The sequence below is a fragment of the Crotalus tigris genome, unplaced genomic scaffold (assembly GCF_016545835.1).
Source record: "Crotalus tigris isolate CLP2741 ecotype Arizona unplaced genomic scaffold, ASM1654583v1 scf7180000024280.1573445, whole genome shotgun sequence".
Lineage (NCBI taxonomy): Eukaryota > Metazoa > Chordata > Lepidosauria > Squamata > Viperidae > Crotalus > Crotalus tigris.
This window is the reverse complement of record NW_024100452.1, coordinates 384,216-399,281: the sequence shown is the minus strand read 5'-3', so window position 1 is coordinate 399,281 and position 15,066 is coordinate 384,216. Positions and strand designations below refer to the sequence as shown.

Genomic DNA, 15,066 nt, shown 5'->3' with positions numbered 1-15,066 from the left:
ACCAGATACGTCACTAGAAGCCAAAATCACAAGATTACGTCTGATTTACTTTGGCCATGTCATGCATGCAAATTCATTGGAGAAGTCAATGATGCTAGAAATGGTTAGTGGATCAAGAAGGGGCAAGCAAAGAATTTGCTGGCTTGATAATATCAAATCTGATACAAGATAAACATCCAACAACTGAAAGAAGATGTGTTTGAGAGGGTAGCATGGAGTGTACTTGCCTATAAAGTTGCCAAGAATTGGACATGACTAAATGGTTAAAACAACAACAATATGTATGTATGTATGTATGTATGTATGTATGTATTTATGTAAGTATGTATATATGTAAGTATGTATACAAAATGTCTTCTTTTTAATTATTGCTAACTTTTGAACATTATTTTGGCAGATGGTTGTAAAAACCTTTATGGATATGGACCAGGACTCTGAAGAGGAAAAAGAGTTGTATCTAAATCTTGCTTTACATCTTGCGTCTGATTTTTTTCTTAAGCATCCTGACAAAGATGTACGCTTGCTTGTTGCATGTTGTCTTGCTGATATTTTTAGAATATATGCTCCTGAAGCACCATATACTTCACCTGATAAACTTAAGGTAAAGTTGTGTGATTTCCTTAACTTCTTGGAATCTGGGTCTGCAACAATGCTATTTTATATTTATTTCTAAACAACTAAAAGCCAATTGTCTAGTAGATCATAGTTTTCAATTGCATATGAAACTCTGTTGTATGTTTTATGGTGTGCATTGCAACTAATGTGAATTAAATAATAAACTGTCTTCCCTTTTCAATTTGGTAGATTTTTGTATAGTATTTAGCATATCTGATATTATAAGGAGTGTAACTCAATCCTGTACATATTGCTTTCTTTATTATCTGATTTTATTTATATGCTACTTACAGCAAAATAGAATGCCAAATTCCTAATATTAATTTTAAATAATGGGTGTTCAAATCCTCCCTCAGCAGAGAAACTATAAAATTAAAAATGAAAAGCAGAGTTCTGCCATTAAATTAAGCTTTAAATTAAGGTCTCATTTTTCCGGTGTTTCTGGTTGTGTGCATATGTGTGTGTGTGAGAGAGACACACTCAAAGAGAAACATTTGATTTTTCAAAAAAGGAGAAAGCAGCCAACGAAAGTTTTAGTTCTGACTGATAATACAGCCTATTTTAAATTGATTTCCCTTTCTTTATAGAGTTTCACTAAAGTAGTAGGAAACAGAACTGGAGAGGGAACATTTATTAATAGGGAGGTAGATTGAAAAAGAAGGGAGAAGGAAGTATACTAATAAGAGTTATTTAGCTGCAACTTTAGTTTCATTTTTAAGCCATTGTTTCTTTTTGCCTCTTAACCAGGTGGGCAAGAAGAATGGATTGGTGAAAGAAACTGTAAAAAACACAAACGTGACTAATTGCAAATAGCACTAATTTAAATTTGCAAATATTTTTTATCCTGTTTTAAAATTTTGGGGGGTTGATCAATATGAGTAAGTTCAGATATTCAAATAAATTGTAATTTAGTAAAGGAAACAGTGATTTGCCATTACATTAAGACAATGTGATTACTTTCAGGCAATTATTGTTTTCCCACAACAGTTAGGGTCTTACCAAGAGTCCAAAGAAAGTGTGCTTGATTGAAACACTTTGTTTCACCCTTCAGCCTTGATTCTCATTAGAAAAGATTTCTGCACATTCATGCACATTTATAGAATTGTAAGTATGGTTATTGGAATTGCTAGAGATCTCAGAAGCTTTTTTTTAATTTAGAAAAAGAGGAATAGAGAATTGATGTACAAAGGATTTCAAAAGAATGCTTCATATAATGTTCCTCTAAATAGTGTACAATTTGTAGAATGATACTATGCGTATAGTATGATGAGTCTTTCATTTCTTATCCATATATTCATTTATTGTTCCATTTCCTTCTTAGTTCTTTCTTGTTTCTTATTCCTTTAATTTTTGCTTTCTTCTCTTGATTTATAATACTGACTTGTATGGTATGCTTGGATGAACAAGGGTTTTGAAATAAAGCCGCCTAGTGGTAGTGTTTGGAAAATGTTGATTTAAGAAATCTTCCTTGTGAATTTTGAAGAAATGTGATAATGGGAAATTTTATTATCATTTTGTTTTCTGTAGATTCATAAATACAGTGTATTTTATGCATTTTTTCATAAACTATTCCAATTATTTTTTGGTATATGATACAATGTCTTATTTGTCTAACAGGTTATCAGATCAGTGACTTTGATCTTTTTAACTCTTTTTTGTTGACACTGTAAATTAGTATTTATATATAGGAATTGTAGGAATAAAATTAGTATTAGTATTTATATTAGTAATAAGGTTAGAATTCCTATATATTTTCCACAAAAGAAAAACAATGAATTTATATTTTGGTTACCTTTTTATTTGTTAGTACCCTCAAGTAAACACCTGATTATTGCTGCTTTTTATGATTAATATTTTCATTTTATAATGAAATAATGTCTGCATATACTTTTTCAGTTATATATATTTGTTATACATTATTATTATAGAACTATTTTTGTCTGTTCATTATGCAATATTTGATGAAGATGGGGTAGAAGTCACACACCTGTATATTCTAAAAATGATTAATGAGCATAGGACTGGTTAGATGGTAACCAGTATACTATAGCAGGGCTTTTCAACCAGTGGTATGGGTACCACCTGTGGTACATTGGCACCTGGCAGGTGGTACGCGACCATCCTAGAAAAGTGGTAGCAGGGGAGGGGAATGAGCTGAACCGGTGGCAGCATCGCACAAGCCTCAGCGACAGATGGCTGGAGCTGCAGGGCTGTCAGGGCTCAGTGGAAGCACCAGGATCAGCACCAGTCTCCAGCTGGAGCTCGGCGCTGATCCTGGCGCTTCTGTTGAGCTCTGAAGAAGCACCAATCAGCTGGAAAGCAGCATTGATCCTGGCACTTCTGCTGAGCCCAGAAGAAGCGCCGATCAGCTGGAATGTTGCAGCATCTCCAGGGTCTTGTGATTTACATTCAAATGCTTGGCAATTGATTCACTTTTTTTTTTGGTCATAAAGTTTTTCACACCTTGCTGGTGGTACTCGGATGTTGCCATATCCTAAAAGTGGTACAATGGGTGAAAAGGTTGAAAAGCCCTGTACTATAGTATACTTTTGATTTTCTGAGAAATATGAATAACAAAATTAAAATATGAAATAAAAGAAATTAACAAAAATTATATACTTAACTGATATGCATTCAAATATTTATTAAGAATATAATATAGATAAATAAAGCTGAATATAGCTGTTGGTAACAAATTGAATTTTTCAAAATTAAACCAAACGTATTAATGGATGAATCTTAAGGATAGTTGGCTATGAATTTTCTTGGCTACTGATTACTTTATCAGCTCAAGATATGTTGAAACAAATACAAATGTCTTTCATTGAATGTAATTTGGATATTTTGGGGAATTATTTGAAGAATTCCAGATATCTTAAACATGAACTAATTAATTTAAGTGACCTGAGATTGATTCATTTGGTTTTAATCATATATTCCCCCCTCTCCCCCCATAGTTGAGGGAAGAAATGAAAGCTATGGGACTCAGAAGAGGTGCTTGCTCCCAAAGTCTGTCTTAACGATTTCAAGAAACTTTTCCAAAGTAACCATTGAATCATTTTCTAAGCTAGTTTTTTGGTTGATTTGCAGTTTCTATTCTCTCAAACAGTGCTTTTTGTTGTAGTATTGAAACATATTGCAAACAGTGCTTATATGTCCACTGTGGTTATTTATAAAACCCATGAACAATGTTATATGTTTAATATATCCAACATAAGATCATATTAAATGCCTCATGTTTATATGGTTGTTATTTGGAATACATTAATATGTGTGTGTGTGTGGGGGTAGAGGAATGGCCAGGAGTTACTTTTATCAATAGCTTCTGTAACAGATTTGGGAAACTCAAAAGATAATATTCTTCTAAAATAAAATCAACAAATGAGGGTGGAAATTGATGCTGCAATATCCTGAATTATGTTCCTACCATTGGATTGTAAAAGGAAAAGGTTAATTAAAATATATTAAATGCTCACTAGTATAGTGACAATTTTTTCCAGTTGAGCTAAATGAACTAAATGATTATGCAGGAAATATTTATTTTAGATACTTACTAAAGTATTTACTTTAGATGACAAATATATACTATATTTTCTCCCCAGGATATATTTATGTTCATCACAAGACAACTGAAAGGATTAGAAGATACAAAAAGTCCACAATTCAACAGATATTTTTATTTATTAGAGGTAAATGTAAATAATTTTCATTCATATTCATCTTAGTTTGATCAAAGTTTTAGTCAAATATCTATTCTGCATAAAATACAATAACATTTTAAGTATATCTGAAACAGATCTGTATTTAAGGTGCAAAGTTATTCAGTAGTGACTTTACCAATTGTTTATTAAATTATTGTTACTGTATCTTTTTCTCCTAAATAGAATATTGCATGGGTTAAATCTTACAACATATGCTTTGAACTAGAAGATAGCAATGAAATTTTTACGCAACTGTACAGAACATTATTTTCTGTGATCAAGTGAGTATATATTTAACAGCAATTTTGCTATGTGGTGGGACTGAAAGATTGTTTCAATTGTTAGGAATAGGCTTAAACTGTGTAAGCAAAGAGGTGAAAAAAGTTGCATTGGATGAGTAACATTTTTACACAAAATATTTTCCTTGCAATCTTGACTAAGTGGGGTTTTCTAGGTATAAGTTAAGACCTCTTCTGGCCACTAACTTAAATACAGTTGAAGTGACTATTACTAGCAACAAGGTAGAAATAATCTTGTTAGGATTACTGATGGATTTGGAGGAGGTTATGTTATGTTGTGTTCTCAGTCAGCTTGATGTTCATTATGCTTGGGACAGATTATTGAAGGTTTGGTCAGAAGGGAAAAGATGGCACATGCGCCTATTTCACCATGGCAGATGGAGGAAACAGCAATGAAAAGAGGAGAATGACAAGTAGGAAACTTCTTGAGGGCCAGATAAGAATTATGGTTTTGCACTGTGAAAGAAACGCTTCATTATCCAAATTCTAATTTAAGATGGGCCATAATAACTTACACTATGTTGCTGAGCTGACACTGTTCTCATTTTAGCAATGGTCATAACCAGAAGGTTCATATGCATATGGTAGATTTGATGAGTTCTATCATTTGTGAAGGTGATACAGTATCTCAAGAACTTTTGGATACAGTTTTAGTTAATCTAGTCCCTGCACATAAGGTAAGAATTAACATTTTAATGTAAAAATATTGCAAATTGATACATAGTATATTTGACAAAATATACTTTTTATTGATGAGTTTATAACACAGAGAGTAGATTCATTATTTGAAACAGAGAAATTAGACAATATTTTATTCTATTTCTTAGAGAGTCTCTAAAGCAGGGGTGTCAAACTCACAACGTCAGGTGACGTGTTGCGACGTATCGTGATTTTTTTTTTTGCCATTGCTGGCAATGGGGTGGGTGCGGCTTCACTATGATGCATCCAGCCTGCAGGCCGGCAGTTTGATACCCCTTCTCTAAAGCAAGGGTGTCAAACTTGCTGTGTCATGTGACATGTGCAACATATCAACTTTTTTTGTATTGCCGGAGCTGGGGTGGGCATGGCCTCCGCATGATGCAACCGTCCTGTGGGCCGGCAGTTTACACGCCTGCTCTAAAGCATGAAATAAAAGAATGTTATGTTGGTCTAAGTTTAATGAAGAGGATCGTTATGTAAATTATATTCATACTTGCAGTCTTTTTCTTTTGCTATCAGATAGTTATTATTTTTATTATTATTAAATTTTGCCCTACTAAAATATGAAATATATTGTCATTGCCATAGCATTAAGTGGGAGAGGAATGAGGAGGCATGAAAACAGTGAATCTGAAAACATTTTAATTAATTTGCATTGTAGGTTTTATTTTAAGCCAAGTTAATTAAAGGTGCTTACTATAATTAAAATAAGAAAAAAATGACAGGCTGAATTTTGAATATACCATATGTATTATGTGTGTGTGAAAATAATTTTGTAGAATATTGTCATTAGATATAATGAATTCTAAAATGAATGAATTCAAATTATTAGATTGTGAGATGGAAGATAAAAATTTGGTCCTAGACTATAGTAGAGGAGGAGGAGGAGGAGGAAGAGGAGGAGGGATAAAAATCAAACTACATGATTGATAGTGGAATCCTGTACATCTTAATCTGATGTACATCCTGCTGTCCTCTGGGGTGTGCTGAAGTAGTAGATGACATGTGAGATATGGAGCCTGAATGCTGCTGTCTTTTAAAGTTGTACACAGTATTAACTTTAATGTACATATTTATTTTTATGTACTCAAACTATAGAGATTGGAGTGCTTGTAGTTGTAATATATTTAACCAAAGTTTCTCATCCTGTTCTTTAAAATTTTGAAAAAAGCCAATTATGTTGATTTATTTATTTGTATTGAGTGTAAAATTTTTAGAATAAACCTATAATTTTATGTCAAATATACTTTTCAGAATTTAAACAAACAAGCATATGACTTGGCAAAAGCTTTACTGAAGAGAACAGCCCAAGCTATTGAACCATACATCACTAATGTAAGTGATAATTTAAAATGACCATACAGACAAAAATGAATAAGATATCATTAGTGTTAATATACCTTTATATTGCACATTGAATAGTTTAGGACTTTCCTACAATCAAATCATAGTTGACTGTATTCTTATTTAGAACTTGCAATATTCATAAATCAAGTTAACAGCAGTTAATTACATCAGTTATTAGATGCATTGAGTATTTTATGCTGTGTTTCTGTTGACTGTCCTTCTATAACTGATAGCTTTGAAGCATGAAATTAGGTGTTCAGTTCTTGATAATCAATATTCAATTAGTATTGAGAGCCATTTTGCTATAGTGGTTAAGGTGCTGGCCTTCAAACCAGGAGACTGAGTTCTAGGCCACCCTTTGGAGTGAAAGCCAGCTGTATGACTTTGAGCCAGTGTGCTTTCTCAGCCCAATGAAAGGCATGCTGGCAAGACACATGATTAAATGTAAAATAATAGCAATAATTAAGAAGTTAATAATAGAATATCACTGAGTTGATTGTCATCTGTTTGAATCTGAAACTAGTACATACAGTTACAATACTGTACATGATTATTTGAGAATAAACTCCACTGAATGTTTTAAATTATATATGAGAAATATTCATCCAGTATATTTTTTCCACAAAATTTTTTTTCCCCCATAAAGCAAGTTATTTTCCAGCATCTGCTGGAAGATATGATCTTACTGGATGATAAAAGATGTTTCTAGCAGTCATCTCTATAGTTGCAGCTGAGCTTTTCCAAGTAATTCCAGTCACAAAAAGTACCAATTACTTTTCATATTTTATTCTCATGGTGTGAAACGTATATATGGAGATGATCTTTTAAAAGAGTTAGGCATTTTTGGAGATAGAATTTTCTCCTCTTTCTTCATGCAGTTTGTATTGGAACTGGTCTAGGAAAACTAAAGTATTTTGAAATAATAATAGAATAGATCTGTGTTATGCTAAGTGAAGTACTGTCTAGTACCTAGTTTTTACCGTAACAGACATTAAAATTTACAAAGGTTTACATGTCTTCTGAACTAAGGAAGTACTTATTTTAATAACATCAGTAATCATTTTAAGGATTGATTTTCAAAATGTAATATGTATATAAACTTTCAGCATAGATAACTGATATTCATATTCTTAATCCATCCATACAGGAATTTATTACATTTTATTTCAAATTGTATCTCAATTTTGATGATCTATTAACAGCTCACATTAGGAATCTTTATACATTTATAGAGTTATTTCTAGATATTTAAATGTCAGATTCTTTGATGTGAATTGTGAATTTAGTATATACAGAATAGAGCTTTCTAAACATGTATATCTATTACCATTAATATTTTAATTTTCCTGTAATGAATTTAATTGCATAGACGAAGTAGATGAGAAGTTAGCTTCCAATTTAATGAATGAAGTTTTATGGGATTAAATGTGATTGTGAAAATAACAATTTTTAATAGGGAATCTTGGTTTTGTTAGAAAATTAGAAGTGTTCTAAAAAAAGTTAAAAGGTTATGGTTTCTATCCTGCTGTTCATATTTTGATTTTTTTTTTCACAGTTCTTTAATCAAGTGCTTATGCTAGGAAAAACATCCATCAGTGATCTCTCAGAGCATGTTTTTGATTTAATTTTGGAGCTATATAATATTGACAGCCATCTTTTACTCTCAGTTTTGCCACAGCTTGAGTTTAAACTTAAGGTAAGTCTATTGTATCACTGCCATTAATTGAAGATTAATGTGTAGTGGGCATGGATGATGCACCATTTTTCAATAAGAACTTTAATTCTGCTTTAGGGAATGCCTCTCTTTTCAGGCTTTTTTCTGATGAACGTCCTTCACTATAAATTTCAAATATGTTTTAATATCTCAGTGCATGCTAATGCACTTCTCTTTTCAACTATCACTGAATAACAATAAAAATAATATATTTTTAATTCTCTAATTTCCAATGTAAGTAGCTGTCCTTCCTCAGAACTACCAGCAAACAGATATAAAAAACAAATTTATTTAAAATCCAGATCTGGTAGCTCTAACATAAATCAACAGAATGGTGCATTTCCATCACAAAGATCCCTAAAGTAGAAGGACAAAATAGTACAGGAAAGCTGTTGTAAATTTGTATTTGTTGTTGATCACATTTAATTTGCACATGGAGTGATTTATTCTATGTTTATCTAATGGTACATCTGACATTGGTTTTATTTTACAGGACAATTTCTGTTCTACATGCATGTCTCTGATTTTAGTTTAGTTCTTTGCTATTTTCTTTCTTTTACTGTATAAAGAAACAGTTTTCCAAAGCTTATTTGTGTAGGTTTATATACTTTCTTAAAAAAATATTATTTTCTAGAGCAATGACAACGAGGAACGACTTCAGGTTGTAAAACTTCTTGCAAAAATGTTTGGAGCAAAAGATTCAGAGCTGGCAGCTCAGAACAAACCCCTTTGGCAATGCTACTTGGGAAGGTATGTTTTGTTTTACTTTGTTTCTCATTAAATTGTAATTTAATCTTAACATATTATAATTATTCAACATTTAATATATTTTTAAATATTAGTATGAACTGTAAATTTAAGTATTGCCTATTGTGCTGCTTACTTTTAAGTATCCTAGGAAAGGTTTTAACCTTCATTTGTATTTTCACAGACCATTATGATCAGCTTATTTATATTAGTTTTTAGACTGTAAACTTTGGGCTTCTACATTTTACTAAACTATCATGTGGTTTGCTTGTTTTAGATAATATAATAATTAATGGAATCAGTGAAGAAATCACTGATTTTAGCATAAATCATTTGTTTTCATTTTGCATTTGTGACTTAGTGGGATTGTGGTTTCCTAATTTTTTTTTATGCTTTGAGGTACTGAGCATTCCTTACAAGGCACAATGCCAGAAAAAAGGAAAAGAAAGCAAGAAATGGACAAAACAAACAATGATTATTTAGTTCATTTACCGATTCCGCATTGTTACTGCCTGTTCAGGCAACTATGTTTGGTACAAAGGTGAAGCGCAGCAAAATATATAAACCTAGCAAGTGTCTTTCAAGTTACTGAGTTATGTTGAATAATGTGGTTCTTTATCAACAGAATTAAATAATAATAAATACAATATATGTGGGTAGATGCATAATCCTGCATTTATTTATTTATTTATTTATTGTGACCCTTTGAGAGCTTTATGCAACGAAATTTCATTTTAATGTATGCTGATTATTGTACATTCAAAGTGACAACAAAGTTATTCTATTCTATTCTAAATATCAAAACATTGTATAATTCAGTTGATATATTGCACTTCATTAATACTACTATCCTTTCAAGATAACATTAGAAACTAACTAGTAGAATTGCAAATATATTACAAATACATTTCATAATAAAAATAATGCAAAGAAATACACATATATATGTCTTTTCCATTATGTTTTTCTTTTGGTTAAAATGACAACTGGATTCATACCGTAATTCACAATTTTTAAAGAAATCCAGGCTAAAAAAAAGCACAGATTTTATTATTTTGTTTTTTATTTTTACACTGTCCAACTCCCAGCAGTTTTGAGTGTTTCACTAATTAAAAGCATAAGAGAGGAACAGAATATAGCAAAAACTCAACATCAGATAAGCAGATATTAACATCAAGATTATACTAGAACAACAATCAAGAAGTAAACAATACCCCAGTCAAAGAACTATCAGTGCAGAGAAACAAGCTAATAGTAAACAACAGCCTAATCAAAGAACCACCAAGATGACTCCCATCAACATTGATAGAGTAGGCCACTACTAGTAAGAACAAAACCCACTGCCTTCTAGCACCAATGATGTTACCTAGTTTGATAATAAAACTCTTGCAAGAAAACAACCAAGTTTAGAGAGCACAAACTACGCAACAGAAAACATACTCACATTAACCCGAATAGGCTTCAACCACTCTAACTGAAGGCTTGGATAAAGAATCAGGCCTTCTAAAACGCCTGTAGTCTGGTGTTTTATCCATTCCTTAGATGAAAAAAAATAAAATTCAATTAAGCAAAAGTAGTATCATAGTGAATTATGTATTCTCTTGCATATAAGAGGTAAGTTTTTTTCTGGGTCCTTTTTTTGCAAAATTATACCTAATCTTTGCTCAAATATTCTCTATATATCATCTTTTGGTTGCACTTTGGATGCAATATTTTTGTGAAAATTGAATTAAGACAACATGGTTATTACATTTTTTTTAAAAACAGATTTAATGATATACATGTACCTATCCGTCTTGAATGTGTGAAATTTGCCAGTCACTGCCTTATGAACCATCCGGATCTAGCGAAAGATCTAACAGGTATCAATTAATTTCAGAGTAAAGGAAATTTTTCCTTTTTCTTCTATTTTTAATTATATGACAAAACACTATACTTTTAATATATAAAAATATTTAAATATAGCGGTATCTTTGTAAAAAGCGTGCTTCAAGTCATACTATTTAGTGACCTCTGCAAGTTTTATTGCTCCCTTCGAGTCTGTCAGATGTTCAGGTTTGACATACAGTTTTAATATGAGCATGTAAGTACATTATCTCTCCATCACTGTCAATGTCTGTTGTTTGTTTGTCTACATCCATCCATCCATCCATCCATCCATCCATCCATCCAATAGAAATACAATTTTATTACATAGAACTTACACAGTTGTTTAAGAGTATTATTTGTTATTTTTTGAGATTAAAACATGTCAGTTTATGACATAATATACTTTAGCTCTTTAAGTACAAAACCTAATACAATAAAATTAATTAATTAATTAAATAAAAAACATACTCAGTAGGCAGACTTGATGGGCCACTAGGTCTTTTTCTGCTGCCAGTTTTCTATGTTTCTAATAATCCAATTAATATGTATTAGGGAATATGACATCATTACTTTATAAATATACATGCATTTGCAAACAAAAAAATTGTTGTAAATTTCTTCATTAAAAAATAAACTAGTTAATTCTCTGTCTTCAGTTCAGTTATTTTATCCAGTCAAATTACAATGAAAGTGTATATAGATAGTCCTTGGTTAACGATGGTAATTGGGACTGGCAACGGTCACTAAGTGATGTAGTTATAAAAAACAATGTTATGTGACCAGCTGACTTACAATGGTAGTTCCAATTGCAATCACTACGTGAATCCTGTGTGGACGTTAAGCCCAATGTCATATGATCACTATCTCCTGCCAGATTCTCCTTTGACTTTGCTTGTGATCTTCAAATAGTGGTCATGCAACTGCAGAATACTGTAACTGTTGTAATTGCAAGTTGTTGCCAATCACCCAAATCATGATCATGTAACTGTGGAGAGGCTGCAGCAACTGCGACTTTGAGGACAGGCTGTAAGTGTCCAGAGCAGTCATAACTTCAGACAGTTGCTGGATGAGTGGTCATTAACCAAGGACTAGCTGTAAAACAATTAAAATGTAGAACTAAATTTAAATACAGTTAATGACACAAACAGATGTTTAATTGGATGCAGTTTTAGTTCATATTTCGATTCTCTTGAAAAGCATTATTTTAGCAAAATAAATAGTGCTGAGACAAACTATTTTGTGCAAGAAAGAAAAATAATGTAATATTCAAATGATACTTTAGGACAGAAATAGATTGTTTCTGCCTAACAATGTTTAACAGAGAAACATATATGGAATACTATATTCCTTTGAATCACAGAAACATAATCTGTTAGCATAAATTATCTTTGTCAATGTCATATCTAAATAAGCTGCTGATATTACATTAAGATATATAATCATGAATATCCTCCTATACTTTGAAATCTTAGGTTCTGCAAATACAAATACAGATGTTTCAAATTTCTGGTGTGGGAGAATTAAATCTTAATAATAAGCAGAGTTTTTCCTGTTTGAAAAATGTAATAGAAGAGGAATGTGTGTGTGTGTGTGTTCCTTGTATTAAACACAGAGATCATAATATCACCATGATACATTTTTTAAAATCCCATGAAAAAACTTTGCTTAAGCTATAAATTATGGAGCTATAAATCTAAACATTTACCAGAGAGAGGAGAAAGAAAAGTTTAATATAGTGCTTTGCTTTATTAGTTTTCTTTGTGATGGAAATTACCATGCAACACAAATCCTTTAATAGGTCCTTGTTCTTATAAACTGTTAGGGAGAGAATGAAAATTCCTTCCAAGTGCCTTAATTTATTTATTGTTATTCATAATAATGCAATAACTAAGTTTGATTTTACTTAGAGGAAAAAGAAAATGGCTATGATGGTATATTTTATAATATATGACTCTGTTTTTAGAATAATTATCTTCATAAGTGTATATTGCAAGTATTCAACTTAATGATATAACATTTCAATTAAAGTGTATTTTATGTACAATATATATATTATGTATTATGTACAGAATATCTTAAAGTGAGATCTCATGACCCTGAAGAAGCTATTAGGCATGATGTTATTGTATCAATAGTTACTGCTGCTAAGAAAGATCTCCTACTTGTGAATGATCATCTGCTTAATTTTGTTAGAGAACGAACACTTGACAAACGGGTAAGTTTGTTGGTTAATTACAGACTGCTAATCAGTTCATTAAATTTGGTTTTTAAAAATCCTTTATTGTTAACACCTTCAATAGCATGTTCATATACTCTGATTATCTACTCTGCATGGATACTTTTTGTAGTCAGTCCTCGTCTTATGACCACAGTTGAGCCCAAAATTTCTGTTGATAAGCAAGACAATTGTGAGTTTTGCTCCATTTTACACCTTTCTTGTCATAGAAAGTGAATCATTGCAGTTGCTAAATTAATAACATGGTTGTTAAGTGAATCTGGCTTCCCCATTGACTTTGCTTGTCAGAAGGACACAAAAGGCAATCACATGACCCTGGAATACTGGAACTGTCATAAATCAATGCCAGTTGTCAAGCATCCAGATTTTGATCACATGACTAGAATGTATGAAAAACAGTAATAAGTCACTTTTTTCCGTGACATTGTATCTTCAAAAGGGCTTTTTGTTCATGAATCTTTACAGTTATATTCTTCACCATATATAGCAAGTAGCGAGATATTATTTTATATGTATAAATCTTGTTTGAATTGACATTGACTATGTTGTATTATTAACTGTGTATCACTTTTAAAGTTGTGATTTGTACATTCTATTAGAGCAGACATGTCAAACTCGCGACGTCACGTGACGTCGCACAGCATATCAGGAGAGTTTTGCCATTGCCGGCAATGGGGTGGGCGCGGCTTCTGCATGACACCCCTATCTTAGAGCATCAATAGTAAAAGTTATCACCTTTTTTTTTTTTACTCTTACCATACTGTTGCATTCCCTGTGTTAAATAATTTTTCTGAAACCCCTGCTATGGTAAATTTGAAAGTAACTGTTTACCAAAGGTGTGCAAAAAAGTTCAAAACAGATGCTCTGACCTTGAAGTGAACAATTCTGAGTGAATGAACTTTGAAACTGGCCATTTTACATGGTTCTTTTTATGCATATGATAAAAATATTGCTGTAGGTTTTCGATGTTTATAGTAGCCTGCTTAAAAATGTTCGGGGGCTCTCATTATGTATTATTATTTTAGTGGAGGGTGAGAAAAGAAGCTATGATGGGACTTGCACAGATATACAAGAAATATTCTTTACAGTCAGAAGCTGGAAAAGAAGCTGCTAAACAAATTGCTTGGATTAAGGACAAATTGTTGCATATATATTACCAGAACAGTATTGATGATCGGTAAGTTATCTTCAGTTTTTTTAAATTAAAAAGACACTTCTGTCCTAAAGTTTACTTTTGGAATAATAATGACAACAACAACAAAAAAGGAAAAAATGAGACATAATGCAAGAAAAAATATACTAGTGAGATTGTTCAGGTCATTTAATTCATACAGATTTCATTTATTTTTGAACAACATTCTGAAAATTGCATGATTGCCTATTTTAGAACTCTTTATTGAAGTAAATGTCTGGACTCATGACATGTTATTAGATATTATAATGCTGTTTTAAATCTATGTACAATCTTTTTTTTAAATCAGTAATCTGAACTATACTGTGGAATTCTTAAGGTTTCCAATTGTATGAAGTAGATTGTCCAACCTCTGAGCTTGTGTGCTATAATATCAGGGTTATAAGCTTATATTAACTTCCCCCCCCCATTGCGTTTGAAGGAACTCTATAATTTATTGACTGTTGTTGAAATAATTTTGAAATAAGTCAGAATTTGAAATTCAATAAAATCATTGTTTGACAATGACTTGTTCTTTTTAACTATAGCTTTAAAAAAAGCAATTTATTCACTCCTAAAATCTTTGAGAAGTATAGCTAATTTAGAAAAGTAAATTTTTGATTTAATTATTGAGTGAAAGTAGGGGAAAAATGAGGCTCATGAGGCAT

The 15,066-nt window shown here is 31.6% G+C and overlaps 1 protein-coding gene across 1 annotated transcript in view; it reads left to right on the top strand.

The window, feature by feature from the left end:
* Window positions 1-15,066, top strand: part of PDS5B (PDS5 cohesin associated factor B) — a 105,497-nt gene that overhangs the window by 45,709 nt on the left and 44,722 nt on the right. The window contains exons 3-12 of the mRNA XM_039323602.1: window positions 398-601; window positions 4,218-4,304; window positions 4,500-4,597; window positions 5,166-5,292; window positions 6,569-6,649; window positions 8,217-8,357; window positions 9,010-9,125; window positions 10,890-10,984; window positions 13,061-13,206; window positions 14,253-14,404. Of these exons, the coding sequence (XP_039179536.1) occupies window positions 398-601; window positions 4,218-4,304; window positions 4,500-4,597; window positions 5,166-5,292; window positions 6,569-6,649; window positions 8,217-8,357; window positions 9,010-9,125; window positions 10,890-10,984; window positions 13,061-13,206; window positions 14,253-14,404 (1,247 nt within the window). The remainder of the gene's footprint in view (window positions 1-397; window positions 602-4,217; window positions 4,305-4,499; window positions 4,598-5,165; window positions 5,293-6,568; window positions 6,650-8,216; window positions 8,358-9,009; window positions 9,126-10,889; window positions 10,985-13,060; window positions 13,207-14,252; window positions 14,405-15,066) is intronic.